Here is a 17,239-nt window from a genome sequence, read left to right on the forward strand (position 1 = left end):
CAGAATACAGGTTCAGATGAATCTACAAACTCACCTAAACTCTCCAAACTCGCAGGAACATGACTGACGCCATTTTTATGTATAGAACTTTGAATGACATGATAGATTACCCTAAGATTCTATCACCTATCACTTATTAATTTTAGAGTCCAGTAACGCAGACCAGGAACCAATTTCTATTTAAAATTGCTAAATGTTCCACTCAATCTTTTCAAAATTCATTTGTAAATAGAACCTGCAATATGTGTAATCAGAAATTAAACTGTATTGATATTAATAACATATCTTTAGCTTCCTTTAAAAATGGAATTTCCAAAAATAATTCGAGTTATAATGTTGCGCCTGGAATCCGCAGCCTATATTATGCAGGTTATGTGCAGTTCTGTATGTAGGCACATAATAAATGTACACTGTATGAAATTATTAAATAGCACTCCATTATAATAACATTATATATGTATGCATGGGTTATCATACTTTAAAATGAAGTTTTTGGAGAATATTGAAAAAACTGGAGGTGGAGGTTTTCAAAAATCCTTACAAACTTTGGAATAGTACGGACTCTAAGATGTAGGTATATACTGTAAGGACAAAATACTGTTGTATTATCTATGTGTAAACGGCCTTTCAAAGTATCGTTCACACGATAACAATGTGGCCGCGCAGGGTGGTGGGGGTAATCGGTAGACGGTAATGGTAATCATTGTCCCTCGGAGAAAGCCTGCCTGTCTATCTCATTTTATCTTTGTGACAATGTCTCGGAACAATGTCATGTCCTACAAATTGCTGTTTACACGTGGACAATAGGTCGGATCTTGGGACAGAACAATATCGTATTGTCCAGGTTGACACGTTGACAGGCGGTTGACAGTTGACAGTCGGTGTGACGGTGTGGTTGATAGATATAATTTTGTGTTCTTTTGACTTTTGACTCGGTGTTTTGACATTTTTGACGTTTTAGATCTACTATTTTAACTTTTTTAAAAGAACACTCACGTCGACGTCGCGTCGGCTTAATCTGGAAGCTTGCTCCCATTTTTAGTAATCAATATCATTATTATCGGAATTGTCGATAGCGTCATATTTTAATTCGGTATCCGACGCCGCGCCGGCGGGCGTTTCTAGTCTAAGATTGCGCATTATTAGTTCTGTTTAGTTTACTTTGTGAAGTCACCGGTGGCGGCCGCTCTTCCACGATACTTCGTATGTAAGTCAGAATAATAAACAGATAATATCCTCGTGTATTAATTTGTACATCTCTAGCTATACCTATTGTAGTGCACAGACCTCGGAGCAATATAATATTTAATATATTATCGTTCACGTAAAGTAAATAATATGAAATATCACGCGTTTGGCCTTGAACTTGCCATGTAGGCCGGCACCATCCTCATTATGTAGGTACTTCACAACTTCACTCTATCTTATTTCAACAGCATTGTCCTCTGTAACTATTGTCTAATAATAAACGGTAAATATCCGCAAATCTGGACTTTCAATCTGGAGTTCTGTTTATTCATGTGAAATAGAATTTTAAGTTCAGTACTGGGGAACAATTTGTTTACTTTAGCCTCTCTTGCAGATCTTAACAATGACAAACTATAAACTAAATATAATAAAATATAATATAGTTAAATTAGGTATAGTGCCCTGTTAGATGTTTAGTTGCACCATTATAACGAGTGATGAGTCATGCGATGAGTATTTCTTGTCACTACATTCAGAGTAAATTTGTATCTAATCAGAGCTTTAACTTCTATCTTCTGATAAGCAATTTATAATATTTCTTGATTTATATTCATTACCTAATGGATATAAATATATTGATATATTTTCAATTAAGTACCTGTCATATTGTAAAAGTTAGATCATCAGTTGGAGATTCGAAAATTGTAACGCTAAAATAAAACTAATACTGTCTAGCTCAAGTTGAAACATTCAGTTTGCAGGTACATAATTCCATATTTAATATTTATTTAGAATTTTAGAAAATATTACTGTTACAGTTCTCTGTAGGGTTATCGGTGATCAACCGCATGTCTCCATTTTACAGTGATGTGTGATTCAGAACAGATCAGTTCGTTTCCAACTCACCTCGAGTTTATTTTAAGGGACTTTTACAGCAATGATGTTTCGCATATTTTAGTAGACTACTGTTTATTGTAAGAATCCTGGAATTTGCACAAAACTGTCCCACTGACCGTTCTGCTCTCTGAGAAGAACACCCAGTTAAGAGTGTATTTCCACGTTTTCTGTTCGGATCCGATTCGATAAAAGATTACAGAATAAATCGGAGCGTGAAGTTAAAATTTTACGACCGATGATAATTTGTAAAATGTTTTGTATTTAACACGAAAGTTTCAGGTGGAATACATTTTTTTTTTATAAGTCAGAGATTATGTGATTGAGTGTATACCCACGCTATTATATCACTAGAAACTGATGGAGAGATTTATCCGTGTTGTATTTAGTCTACGCAAGGTTGACTGCTACTGTTCACCTTCTGTGATAACATTGTATGACGCAGAAGAGAACCGCATTCTAGTGAAATTACCACCCCGAGGACACACAGACCTGTAGACAATGTCCGCGGGCCGAAGTGAGTATAACTCCCGCTTCCTGCGCCTGCACCGGCTCGCTCCGCTGGTCTCGTGTCCATTCCAGTTCTGATTCGTCTTGCATTAGTAATACGTCGACTGACATCCGACTGTTGTTTCAGTTTTCCACTTCCTTTTGCTTGCGTGGTGCGTGTGCGCGAGAGATACAGCCGAGATGTCCGAACAACAGAATGAACTTAGTAATGGAATCAACAAGTTTTCCCAAGACTTCTACAAGGTAATCTTCTAGGTTTTATATGTAACATTATGTACTTATATTTTTTTTTGTGGATTACTATATTTTTGGCAGGCTCTCTCTCATTTCGATTATTGTATTAAAATGCTCTAAAAATAAAAAGCAAAATAATAATTTTAATATTAAAAATAAACACTGGACTGAGTTTGCTTAAAATCTTTTATTTTATTGTTAAACACAAAAACAAAGAAAATCTAAAAGTTGTTTCGCCTTGTTAGAGTATTTTCGAACGAATATCGAAGTCCCTTGAAATGCCCTAACTAGGCAAAACAATTGTCCGAATTTTTCATTTTCGTGTTTAAAAATAAAATAAATGATTTTAAGTAGACTCAATATAATATGGAGTTGTATAAAATAAACACCAAGTCAATAAATTAGCAACAAAAAAAAAGTAGAAACCATTTATTATAATCTGTCCGAAATTGTGCTTTATCTTATCGTATTTTAGTGTAGTTTATTTTTTGGAACCAAGTGGCGTATGATTCTAATATGTTTAACTGAAAATATAATTTTCCTTTAAAGGAAATGCAGAATGAGAGTTCCATTCATTCGAATCGAGCCATAGTGTCAGTATTACAGTTTCTAACCCTAATTATTATGAATCAGCGATAAATAAAATGATAGAATTAAAAATGTCTTACAAAAGTAATAAAGGTATAAATAATATTAAAGTATCTAGTTTACTCCATAGTTAAACTACTTCACATAGATAATTTTTATTGTCATATTATTAGAGTGCCGCCACCACGGCGACATTCGAGTGCAACGGGTTAGTGCTATAACACATATCGTATATAGTTATGTTCGTAAATTCTAGAAATAAAATTATTAAGTAATGTGTAAGTGCAGTGAAATAAATGATAATAAATTTCAGGCAGTTGCCGAGTTGAACCCCAACAAGAACCTCATCATGTCTCCCTTGTCAGCTGAGATTGTGCTCGCGATGCTGTCGCTGGGGGCGCGCGGAGACACCCTGAATGACCTCAACAAGGCGCTCTACCTGCCGAACTCCGACTTTGTGAGTATCCGCCCACCTCTGTTTGTAGGTCACCGTACCCAGCATTCGGTGCATATGAATGTCTTCCGATGGCCCGTGTTGGCGTTGATATTAAGCGACTGAATCGCACGACTCGATGAGTATGCCCGTGCATACTTATGCGCTGGGAAAAGTTGTGCGTAGGGATTGTTGCCATTTTCTTTAAATTTTTGCGGTAGTAAACAATCAGTTTATATTATTTGGTACCACGTTTTTTTTTTTTTTTTTCATTTTGTATTTTCCGCCTTACATGTATTGTTTATATTTTAAATAGTATCTGTTTATAAAACATTGTCAATAAATAATATAATTGACTTATTGCATAGTCAAATTGAAGGGAACCCCACCCGACTCGTTCTCATGTTGCAGACGCGGCAGGCTTTCAAGCCGGCCATCCAGAAGCTGAACGCCGTGGAGGGCGTGACCTTGAACGTGGCCAACAAGGTGTTTGTGAAGGAGGGAGACAAGTACGTGTTGGCTCCGGCTTTCAAAAAGGATGCTGTGGACATCTTCCAGTCCGAAGCGGAGAACGTGAACTTTGCGCAGTCCAATAAGGCCGCTCAGATCATCAACTCCTGGGTCAGTCCCACCTCCGATACATATTATATACCTTTATTTTTTTTATTTTTTTTATTTTCTTTTATTCAGGAAACATACAGTACAGTTACAAAGTTTAATATTTTACACAATTAGACTTAATTCTAATGGACCAGTGAAGTTTCCACATTAAAAAGCAATTATATGTAAGGTTAATTATGAAAGTATAAAAAAGAGAAGGAAAAAGAAAACATGAATGAAAGTTGTTTAAAAATTAAAATTTAAGTGAAAAAAAGATATTTTAAGGTTTGTAGTTTGTAGTGAGTATTTACAAATGGAAATAATATTAAAAATGAAGAAAATTTGAAAGAGTAATTAAAAATTAAGAATGGAAATAAAGAACGAAAAACATGCTCAGATGTAAAAATAAAATAAAATAGTAATAACATTTTTTTTAAAAAAGGAAAAACATAAACACATATTTATTTTAAGGGATTCAAAGAAACGATGAGAAGAATCTTTAAGTGAAATATAAGACAATAAATTTAGGTCAATTTAAAAAACATCTTCAAAATTAAAAATTTAAAGGGCAAATTAGCTAATATTTTACAGAATACTCGGGAGTTACTTATCACAGGCATGCTACAAATATTTTAATGATAGAAAAATTTAGTCGTAATTTATCGTGTTCATACTCTAATATAGTTTTTTCTATAAATTATAAAATTCACAAACCACTAAAGATCATAATATTTATATACGTATTTTTCCAGGTGGAGAAAAAGACCAATGATAGAATAAAAGATCTCATCAAGGCGGAGTCACTCGATGAAGACACTCGTCTTGTTCTCGTGAATGCCATTTACTTCAAGGTAAGAATCTTCCCCTCTCTCCCTCTTGTGTGAGCATTGTACGATTGAACAAATTAGAAATTCAGGCATAATATGCTTATTGCATCTGGGCTATAATTGCGTCTAGTGTACAATTACCTGATGAACAACCATAGATTCAGTTGGCACAAAAAACCGGACCCTCGTTTACAAGGGAGCTGAGAATAATATTCTCACATTGATTTACAAACGTGTGTATTCCTGTCCATTTTCAGTAAGTGACTGGGCGTTAGATGCCGTTAAATCCGGCGCTGAGTGTACATACAAGTAACTGGTTGCCTTTTTGGATTCAGATCAAATCGTCATTAATACGCCTTTACTGGTGTCCCTATATTTAAATTATTCCAAACTAAAAAAACACCAACATAATATTTTGCTCGTAATGTTTTGACCTTTTAATGAAATGTCATTAATTTTATTTTACACAAGTTTGTTAAATCCATTCTTCTTGCATTTGTTCTAATGAGGAACGATTTTAGGGCAACTGGGAGAAGAAGTTCGATAAAGAGATGACTCGCAAGAGAGATTTCTTCCTTTCGGCCACAGAGAAGACGCAGGTAGATATGATGCACAAGACGGCCGAGTTCCGCTACGCCGAGGTCCCCGAGTGGGACGCCAAGATCCTGGAGCTGCCTTACGAGAAGAGGCAGATGTCCATGGTCATCGTCCTGCCTAACCAGGTGGACGGACTGGCTGCTCTGGAGGCCAAGTTGGCCACCGCAGACCTACGCCAGGTGCTCAACACGATGTACCTCGCCGATGTTACCGTCGCTCTGCCCAAGTTCCGCATCGAGTCCACCATAGATCTGAAGAAAGTTCTTCCCAAGGTGACCGTTCTTTATCTCACACATTCCTAAGTTAGTTTTATTTGTGTATATCTCGAGTGACATTTTGTTTATCCTAAAGACGAACATAATATGTTTGAAAAACATCTGCCACACTTTGTTTAAAAATTACGAACAAATTTTATTCTTATTGCATTTATTTATGTACATTTGGAGGTGCCAGGTTGGTGTATTCCACCACACTCATACAGAAGGAAGGTTTTCACAGCCTGGCTGTAGTGCGGTCTGGCCATAAATTGTAATTTTATTTTATTTATTTAATTATTTAATTTTACAATACGCCCAAGGGGCATTTACAAAAAATATAGAGGTAAGTACAAACATAGTGAGTAAAAATTTGAAAGATAAACAACGCTTTTTTGTATACATGTAGAAACAATAAAAAGCATACTGCCATGCAAAATAAAAAGTGAAACTTTACATAGTAAAAAAGAAAAAAAAAATTAAATGGATATAAGAAAAGTAATTGAATTAAAAACAAATTGTGAAAAATTCAAGCAAAAAAATAAATAAATTTACATATACTTATAAGTATAAAAAAAATGGTATCATCAAATTATTGTTAAAAAAAATAATAAAAATTAGTTAACAGTAAGTAATATCTGGTAATAACATAATATCTGGTACACAAAAATATTTGATACATCAATTTCAGAAAAATATAATAATAAATAATAATACACATCAAAAACAGAGAAAGAATTGTATGAAAAAGAAAGTTTTATCACGACATTAATAATTAGTTTCAAACAGTGCATTTAAGAACGTTTTAAAATTGATAATTGTCGTATTAAAAATGTCTATTTCATAAGTAAATTTGTTGGCTTTTTGTAATGATAGTTAATGGAATTGAACCCTATAAAATCCCACCTCGCTAGATATTGATATGTTTTTTTCCCAAACAGTTGGGTATGGGCAGACTGTTTGATACTCGCTCCGAGCTCGAGGGTCTCCTGAGCAGCGGGGAGCCACTCATGGTATCGGAGGCTGTGCAGAAGGCCTTCATTGAGGTCAATGAGGAGGGCGCCGAGGCTGCTGCAGCCACCGGTAAGGACTCGCCTTTCCGCTTTATTTCGGGGCTTTTTGACTGAGCTATGTATCTGCTATTTTAACTAACATATTTCTATAAATATCAACACGGATATAAGAAATGTAACAAATTACAGGAGTTGTTCCTTAGTATGCGAAAAGTTTTGTTAGATTCCATTTACTAGTACGACATCTGCCCGGATCACCAGGTATCACTTGTCGGGTCTTATGACTAAACATCTACCGGTTTCGGAGCAACACCGCATTATTCCTCTTGACCTTTATTCGCAGAGACACAGAGCTGCTAATTATCTGCATGTTTATTACCATCATTGCCTAGAAACTAGTGGATATTAACCCTTAAACTAAGACGCTTTACATAATGGGAGTATTGTCTGTGTTCCTGCCTTTCGTCTATTCATCTTGCTTGATATTTGTCATTAGAAATCAAATACCGCCATAAACAATTTTACAGAGATTATTTTGATATGCTCCGAATGTTTATTACTACTTTTGTTTATTTGTTTGCTTGTGTTGGTTATTATTATAATTTATTGGAATTTATTTTTAATTATAATTGGAAACTAGTTTCGGTTGGTTCCTTTTTGAAAAGTTACTTTAAATTACCACACCCATTAAAAATATATGATTTTTATAATGAAACAAACATTTTTATAAATAATATAAAATTTGATATGAAACGAATCATGGATTGTAGTATAAATAGAATTGTGATTTTGTATTACGTAGATGATGTCATTTTGTCTTTAGTTTTTTGGCCTTTGACTTATATGCATTCTATTAAAACATCGAGTGGAAGGACCGCTCCCCGCAGGTCAAGTACCAAGTACTCTATACAGTGTTCTCCTCAGGCAGACATCACTGTCGAGTATTCGTGTACATAATTAACAATGGGAAATGAAAATCCTAAATCGATGGCCGGTACTGTACCGGCCTCTGTATCACTAGTTTTGTATTGCGCGGTGGCGGCGGAGGCTAGAGAGCAGAGAGAGCTAAGGCTAAGGCCCGATTATATTGTTTCTTCAGTCGTGGGGATAAGAAAGAAGCGGTGCTTGGCGGAGCCGCGGAGGAAGGAGTTTGTGTGCGACCGGGCCGCCGTGTGGCTGCTCCGGCCATCCGAGGGGGGTGCCCCCGTGTTCCTGGCTCGCTTCGGAATCCCGGGGGACTTCCCCAGCCGCCGCGATGAACTATAGTTCTACTCTTGTCATGCGAACACTTGTCTCCTAATTCTTAGCATATTTTAATTTGTCAAAGATCAACTATTAATCATCAGCTCTTGGTAAATCGTTGACATACCATGTCCTCGAACAGAATTGATAAATATTATATTCTTTCATCAAATTACTATTTTTTTAGCTGTAAAAAGATATTCGAATACCTTTTATCATTATGTTTGAGATTTAGTGATAATCTGTACATTATATTTTTGTACTGCAAAAAAGAAAAATAGTCAAAATATATTTTTAAAATTATGTAGGTACATATGTAACGGCCTACTGTAGCGGGTCCGCTACTGACGCCGTATTGAAATAAGTCAAATCAGTTCTGTGTTAGTTAACTCCCAATGAGGGTGCCGGATTTGGCAGTAGTCAAGTTAGAAAGAAAACCGGGTCGGAGGTCACAAAATGAAATAGTGTACATATTTTATTGAATTGCGCGTTTTCGTTTTCAACAATAGGATGGTCCAATAGCCTAACAGTGAGAGGGCCATTCCAGTTTTCCCACTAAAAAGCATTTGGAACGAACGTCTATTTAGTACCTCTGTTGTAAGCATTTTGTTAATTTACAAAAAAATACTCAAAGGATTACGAGACAATTTGATCTGATTGCGTTCACTGCTGATCCAACTCTACGCTTTTTCAAAACTATTTAAATTTTCACAACATTGAAAATATAATGTACGGAAATAGATTTCTGGTATATTGTACTAGACATAATATAATATTGAAAGTTACAATTATATACATTACGCCCGCGCCCATCCACCGGGGATTATTCTAGGTGTGCGGTCAGCGCTGAACCATCAAGTCGCATATAGTTTGTAATTATAGTTATACATTTTGTTTATTTCATAAAGAAAGTCAAACACAGTTGTGCTTTTTACCGCAGCTGTCACGAAGCATACTTTCCTGATGTTTGATTCTTTTTATGAGATAAATTCATATTGACGATTATGTGTATTAACTTTCTCACTCATTAAAAACTGAAGTAGATATAAGGATTGTGATTCCATATACATGTTACTTCTAGTGCATCGTGTTCAATTATGTTATAAGGTTTGCATTTTGTTGTGTTGCAATGGAATTTTATAAGAGCGTGGAAATTCAGTATTTTGTATAAAATGTCCGTGTCGGTGATTGTGTCGTCTTTTCACACATTATTTTTCTATAAGGGAAAATGTTCTTTCAATTTACTATGAATAGTTTTTAAAATATGAAGTTAAAATTAAAATTTCATTAAAAGAATTGCGTCAATATCATTGGCAGATACAATGGATGAGAATTAAACATACTATTTTTTGTTTTACTGAATAAGTTGATCGTCTGGCTGAAAAAAGTTAAAATTTTGACAAAGCGCCAGTTTAAAGGTTATCTTTATTTTACCTTATTTTCCACTGTAGTCCTTTCAATTGTGTTTCCCTAAATTAAGCGTTTTATTAAAAATGTATCAAAGATGTTATATAAATTTGTATGATTTAACATTAATGACTGTAAGCGCCTGTTCGTGCTGCCAGAGTAGAGTAGCCGGTTAGTACTTTGGAAGCTACGAGTAGTATAGGGACCGTGTGCGAGTGTAGATTCTCTCCAGAGCTGGACGCCGGCTATCGCATAAGGATGTGAGGTGTGACCGCCCTTTCTACATCACGATGGTCCTCGACTCCTTTCTCCTGTTCTCCGGGAGAGTCTCTGAGTTATGTACTCCTATGGTTTTCACGTGTGCTTCACATTCGCCAAAGTGTTACCTTTATTCACTTTGTTTGGGCACTAAACTATCGTTCTTCCCCATGCTGCTCGAGGGATTCCTCCTGCGGTTGCTGTTGTTTGTGGGCCAGATACATACTACGTGTATTGCGCTCTGGGTCATTCTTCTTTACTTCAAGACTTATCTCTACTCAGTTTCCTTTTTTGTAATTTTTATCTGACGCTTGTTGAGGATTCTGGTTCTATTTCACTCACAAAATTTTATTCTTCAATTCGCTCGAACATGGGTTAAATATGCTCACAATACTTTTTCACAGCGAAGAAATAAAATAGTGCATTGGCTTTTGGATGCGTATCGTGTGAGTTAGGAGAGGAGTCATACGTAGTAATGGCTGATTAGTGTTCCTGAGCTTCTTGAGCAACGAGCGGCGACCGACCGGTCCTCGTCTCGTCGCTCGCCGCTCGCTGCTTCTCCCCCTTCTCGCGGCCTGCCCTGCCCAGGCTAAATGTCAAGTCAGACTTGTTTCATTATTTAAACAGAAGTAACATGTCTATTTATTATAAGTCAGTGATAATGCCCATATAAATAATGTTTTATTATCGACAGTCAAATAATTTGGATTTTAATAGGTACTACCTATTCATATAGAGATACAGCAGATGATAATTTGATGAATTATTTTAGCAGTTATTATTTTTCTTATGAATCAATATTCCAAACTAAATTTGTTGAATTACTCTGCGAATGTAGATTTTTGTTTTCCACTAATGTATTTGGATGTACAAATTATACTGAATTTGTAGACAGTTTTACTAAACATTCTCTCTGCGAATGCTTAGTGTTGACACGAAATACTGATAGATTAGCTCAGTGGGTGTATTTTCTGTAACTCAGGAGCTGTAGTAGTGGCCGAGTCGTGTTGCCCTCTGGCGCTCTCGGCTGACCGGCCTTTCCTCTCTCTTCTGTTCTCCGCTCGAGGGCTTTTCCTGTTCACCGCTCGCTACACTGGAGTTCCCAGCTAACTGTACAAGCGCCACACCCTCCCGAGGGCCTTTCCCGCTCACCGCACACGACGCCAGAGTTCTCAGCTAACTGTGACACCACACTGTGCCGCACATCCACTATATGGTCCGTCATTAAGACAACCTAAGTTTTGTTTAGATTCCCTATAGTTATATATGGCGAGAGGCTTAAGATAATTATATAGGTGTCGATGTACATACATATTATGGTTTGTTTTTAAAATACTAATTTGGTATGCGACTCATTTGTAATTGAAAAAATTATCTTACATAAATACACTCAGGAGAGAATCTACCGCTGGTGTTTTCTTAGATAGAGTCCAATGTATTGATTATTAGCAAAATAACTAGGTTAGGTATTGAATTTCTATATGTTACACATTCATTCTAAAATCAATACCCTATCTGATTTGCTTCAGAAGTAGATCATTAAACTGGGCTTACATTGATTCATTTGGTGTGAAATTTAATCTAATAGTTCTTTTTAAAATTTTTTACTAAGAAATATAATTTATCTTATGTAAGTTGCAATTCAAATTTGAAAGAGAGAGAGAGAGAGAGAGAGAGAGAGGGCGGTAGAAAGTGTCGTGAGAAGCGTTACTAAATCTCAGTGCTAAACCAGTAAAGTTGGATAGTGGACTCATGTGCTGATGTTTGATCCCACAGCCGTGTTGCTATTGAGAGGTTCCTCAGGCCCGCGCTCGCGAGCCCCCCTGACCTTCGAGGCTGACCGGCCCTTCGCCCTCTTCCTTTTCACCGAGAATCAGTCTCCACTATTCTTCGGCTCATACCTGACGTCTCTGTGAACATTACTTTATTTTTGTGCTCCATTTTTTAAAAACGTTTTTTTTACATTATCAGTAACTTTAATACTTCTTCAAACAAAACCATTTTTAATTTCTCAATTAGAATACATAATATTTAATAATTTAAAATTTTTATCAGTAATTATTTGCAGAGTTCGATTTGTGAAATGAAACCCGTCCATTTGTATCGTATCGTATAATGTGACAAGTAAGTGAGTCAAGTTTTCTTAATATGGTGATGTTATCAAATGTCCCGCGATGAGCGACTTGCGGGTTGACTGGAGCCATTCGTGTAAACTCCTATGCGCTCAGTTGAAAATAATTATTTTACCTTTTCAACTAGTAAAGAATGTTTAGTAAATTTATTATTGATTTATTTAATACAGTTTTGCTGTTTATTTGAAATATTTTTTCCAAAATATAAAGTCCACAAAACTTGCATTGAAAAGTTAAATACATTATTAAAAATATAAAGTTACTAAATTATGTATACCCTTTTTGAGGATTTTTTTAATGAAGTTTTATTTATTAGCACAATAGTACTCATTTTAATATGCATTGAACAATTGAGTTCAAAATATAAAAAAATGTACTTTTTAAAGTTAATCTGTAACCCAACATCAATATCTTTTTCTACCTTATTTAACTAGTTTTGAATCTCAGTAAACTGAGTCAAGCGTCGGCTAGTACAGCCGTAGCCAGTACACAAAGAGTATGGTGCTATTGTAGCAGCCACCTACTCGGGGCGTTCTCGCTCCAACTTCTGTCTTCTGTTACTTTCCACTCTCGTCTTGAAAATTCTAATAAGACTCATTATTTTATTTATTACAAATTATTAAGCAATATTTATTAAGTATCGATTTTTCCGGTGTAAATGAAACAGTGGGGTATTGTTACACAACAGATGTGTTTTGTGTTTTTTAGATTTTCGGGATGTGAAGCTAGCAGGCGTTACATGTTTTAATTATTATTGATGTTTTGAGTGGCTTTTTATGTGAAGGTTTTTACAGTTAGTGGAATCGGTAGGTACTGAAAAAAGTACATATACTTACTAATTCAACTTGCGCATATTACGTATGCGAGTTGTCTCTCCGCCGTGGGATCGACCACTGGCATAATGTAAAGTTCCAACCGATTCCACTAATGCGCAGTGTGAACCGTGTCGCATTCTGTGTAATTGTGTTGTCTGCCATTGTATTTATATTCATTATTCATAATCAACCCCCCGGTGACATTCCTCGTATGTAGGCAAACAGACTACTAAGTTGTTTGAATTTCCTCAGGAATGGTGATGATGATGCGTTGTTCATTTCCTTCCGACAATCCGAAGGTCGAGTTCACGGCTGACCGACCGTTTTACTTCGGGCTGTTGGATGAGGAGGCGGCGGCTCTGTTCGTCGGCACCCACGTTAGGCCCAACTAGCGCCCTATGCGCTCGTTAATTCCTCACGAACCGCGGTCTTCTGTCCTAAGGCGCTCTAGCGGTCCGTTAGTGAGGAAGCTTTCGTCGTGTCCCTCCAGGCCGAAGTCACTGTGTGATGGAACAACTGTAACTGATCGATTCTGTCCATTTAGATTATACTGACATCCACAGTGATTCGCTCTGAATGGGAACAATATTATAAGCAGCTTAGTAGAAACATATGTATTAAAATGCAAGAAACAAGTTTATGTACTTATTATATTATTACCTTTCTTTCATTTTGATACGATAACATTATTTTATATAATCTTTCAATAGTATTTTAATTGTACCTATATTTTTCACATATGTTTAGTAATTATATACATAAATGAGTAAGGGGCCCTTTGTAAATTCCGAAATAGTTACACAATCTATTTTGGTCCAACAGCGGTTATTGTAGTCAAGAAATCGTCCATAATATCCTCACCGAAGAAGAAAGTGTTCCGGGCGGACCGTCCCTTCTTCTTTGCTCTCGCGGGCTCCGACAAGTCGGTCTTTTTCAGCGGTGCCTTAGTTTGCTGAGAAAGGGACCCGTCTAGCTAGTGGAGTCGCCTATGTTTGTGATAGTCTGGAAATGTGATAAGATGAGCCTTAATTATACACAATATTTCAGATACAGATCTGAAGTATTCTACAGTAACATAGTGCCCATATTATATGTATAGTACAAAGTTTTATGTGAAATAAATAAATTTAAAAAATATATAAAAATATATTTGATAACTCTTATTTGATTCAATGTTATTTGTGTCTCTTATTTGAGTGGTTTATTGTAGTCTTTCGTCTCAACATTTAAGCAGTAATAAAATATTTACTTGTGTAATATTATTGTATACAAATAATGGTGATATTTTTACTAAAATATATTTTTGTATTGATTTGTTACCCGTTTAGCGAGCAAATAAAATAAACTAATTAACTAGATAAAAGTATTATTTATTTAGTAACATTGTGAACCTAAAACTTTAAATGAAAAAAGAATATGGCGAATTGAAAACAGATATTTGTTAACGTATCTGCTATTTATACAACTCTAATTAAATATGCGCGCGTAATCGACCGCGTAGTTATCGCGAGTTTAGCTAAGACGCACTCCATACTGTAGAAGGAGTCTACTCTGAAATAGTGGCGGCGATAAGTAGTTTGACTAGTGATACAGAGGTGTCGTTGGATCATTTCATGGAATTCCGGATTATTAAATTTGTACGTGTAGTGTAATACTACTTGTACGACATGACACTAGTATACGACATAATAATATATTATATAGTATACGACAGTGCTATCCAATATCCACAACGCACTCCTCACAACTATCGCAGAATGAATGTGAAGTGAATAATAAAGGATAAAACTCGAGTTTCTCAAGTATTACACTTAATCCGGCGAACTGTTAAACTTTAGGTATCGGAGCACTTTTGTGATGCTATTCAACGATCTTAGGGAGGCCAAAGAACCACCAAACTCGACTCGAAGCAATTGAGATTTACAAACATCCCGACAACATAAACAGAGATGATGGGATGCGATTAAAAACATCCTGGTACCCAGTCATAAGGAAATCGCATAAAGACTGCGATGTAACACCGATTTGTGATACGGTATAAATCCTAAGTACATAATGGTACACATTAATCTAAACGACTACGACACGGTACAAATTCTAAGTACCTAACGTAACACATATTCATACACAAATAACATCAACCCTGATGATGGACGCTGTAACGCGATCCGAAACGTCGGTAAAAAGTACGAACGACACACGGCATAATAACCCAGAAAAACTTATTGTGAAACTAGAAGCTCTCGAAAACATCGCTTTAGTTGGCTTAATATTTACGTGGGTCACCCCGCGTATTCAAAATTAAACCTTATGCAATAGCAGTAAAGATGTATTTAGCATGTTTCAAAAACTGTAATTACGTATTTCGTGTTATTTTATCTTATGTTTGTTATTTTCAAGCAAAATTCAACCGTATCGTTAATTAAAATAATGATGTTTTTACTTGCGGCACTAAGCACGTTTTTACAACACGACGAGTGATGTTGATCTTTAAGAACCATTTATCTATGTTTTAATCTTAGAGTATAAGCATACTCTAAGGTTTTAGTATAAAATGCTTAGAGTATCAGATGTATATACTCTAAGATAATATGCGTAAATGTTAAGTAGGTACCTGCAGTGAATAACACAGTGCGGGCCATGTTGGTTGCTAGTTTTTATCTTCATAATGTATTGATATAGTGCGAGTTTAAATACACATTAGGTACTGGGGCATAGCAATGATTTCTTAGTGAGGCTCCGCCTCACTTGTTTCACATGGTTCTCCGCCTCTGGCGCATCGGTTTCCCCTAGAAACGTTTCATCCGCGGTTCGGTGCCCTAAAACTATAATATATTATGTACCTACTTATATAAATATTATAATATTATAGAATATTATAATATACACGCTATCACAGTTGGTACAGTTGACAGTTGCCCCGGAAACTTTCCCGGAAAACGCCCTGTCCAGAATATTACAAGGATAACAGGAAATTATTCATAATTATTTCGTTTCCCGACAACATTTAAAAACTTATTTTCATCGACGTTGTGATGGCAGCACGTGTATTTAGAAAACGACCCCTTCGATATGAAAGGAATCGTTTTCTACTACTCTATACAATCTTGAAAAGACAAGAGATCCAAAATCACCTGTCGGACACCATTTATATGCCCCGAGAGTTTCCCATTTCTCAACTTAAGAACTGAGTAAATAACCCGAAACTTTATCATCTTTAAACAAGTCGATTCCAGACCGGTCCGGTGACGTCATTTACGCCGTCTTAACATACCTTGAATATGATGCGTGATGTTCTGTGACGCTGACGGTACAATATTGGGGGTGACGAATCGTCGCACAATCGATACTATTTCTAATTTTTATAAAGATTTGCATTTGTACCTCCGAACGACGCGACGTTTCTAGAATGCTTTTTAAAATTGTATATATAAATCTAGGGAAAGCATTAGCTCCATTAGATCCATGGGCCGACATACCGACTGGGTCGTTCCATTATCATGTCTGTTGTCGGTGAACACACCCGCACTTGCACTTTCTCCATAGGCCATAGGCATAAATACTTAAATAATACGAAGCGTTACGTGTACCTATTGTACTTACGAGCATAGCAACAAACCGTGTTTGTACAATATGTTCGCTCTCTGCTGCTACAAGGAAAAAATCTTACTATATTTAGATTATTCGTCTTACAATAAATTTGAGCACAAAGCAGACGATAAAACACCGACCGAATAAAACAGCCGTGTTTATCTATCCAGTGACACTAAAGTTGTTCGTTCGGTTGCAATATCTCTTTTCAGTGGTAATCTCGATGACATCAATAGTCATCCCCAAACAGTTCGCGGCGGATCGGCCGGTCCTTTTCTTTCTCACGCTCGCGGACGGCCTCGCGCTCTTCAGCGGGAGGCACGCGGGGCCGTGAGGCGCGGGGCCTGGAGGGCGCCCCCGTTCCAGCGCGCGCGTGCGGCGGCGCTACGTCGCTCCAGCATCGGTAACGGGTTCCGGGAGTGTGCTCCACATTATGTACCCGCACGTTAGGGGATGGTTGCAACCATAATTTATTATTATATGTGTGCGCAAATAACACTGTCCACAGCAAAAGAAAACATAGTGAATAACGAGATGTAAGGGCTCAATTTTTTTAAGAAAGCACCACTGTTATGAGCTTCGATGCATCCATTGTTTAAATCTTACACTATTAATTCTCAAATCGACTCCGACCGAACACATGAACAGACGCGTCC

At 36.5% G+C, this 17,239-nt stretch overlaps 1 protein-coding gene across 24 annotated transcripts in view; it reads left to right on the plus strand.

Annotated features, from left to right (window-relative positions):
• The window catches only part of LOC148273844 (serine protease inhibitor 3/4-like), a 45,654-nt gene that overhangs the window by 15,352 nt on the left and 13,063 nt on the right, over positions 1-17,239 (plus strand). For 3 of the 24 annotated variants that reach the window (XR_015824452.1, XM_088238086.1, XM_088238093.1), the window contains exons 1-8: positions 622-696; positions 2,365-2,599; positions 2,720-2,835; positions 3,728-3,871; positions 4,259-4,468; positions 5,200-5,298; positions 5,796-6,143; positions 7,067-7,208. Coding sequence is in view for 19 of the 24 variants with exons in the window: in XM_088238086.1 (XP_088094212.1) it covers positions 2,584-2,599; positions 2,720-2,835; positions 3,728-3,871; positions 4,259-4,468; positions 5,200-5,298; positions 5,796-6,143; positions 7,067-7,208 (1,075 nt within the window). In the remaining 5 variants the exon portion in view is untranslated. Of the gene's footprint in view, positions 1-621; positions 1,208-2,358; positions 2,600-2,719; positions 2,836-3,727; positions 3,872-4,258; positions 4,469-5,199; positions 5,299-5,795; positions 6,144-7,066; positions 7,209-11,027; positions 11,500-11,821; positions 12,052-13,244; positions 13,865-17,239 lie in introns of those variants that run through there. The other 21 variants (XR_015824451.1, XM_088238082.1, XM_088238090.1 and 18 more) reach the window with 17 other exon arrangements.

The sequence above is a fragment of the Micrasema longulum genome, unplaced genomic scaffold (genome assembly GCF_059751315.1).
Source record: "Micrasema longulum isolate JH-2025_06_02 unplaced genomic scaffold, ASM5975131v1 h1tg001827l, whole genome shotgun sequence".
In the NCBI taxonomy this organism is placed as follows: domain Eukaryota; kingdom Metazoa; phylum Arthropoda; class Insecta; order Trichoptera; family Brachycentridae; genus Micrasema; species Micrasema longulum.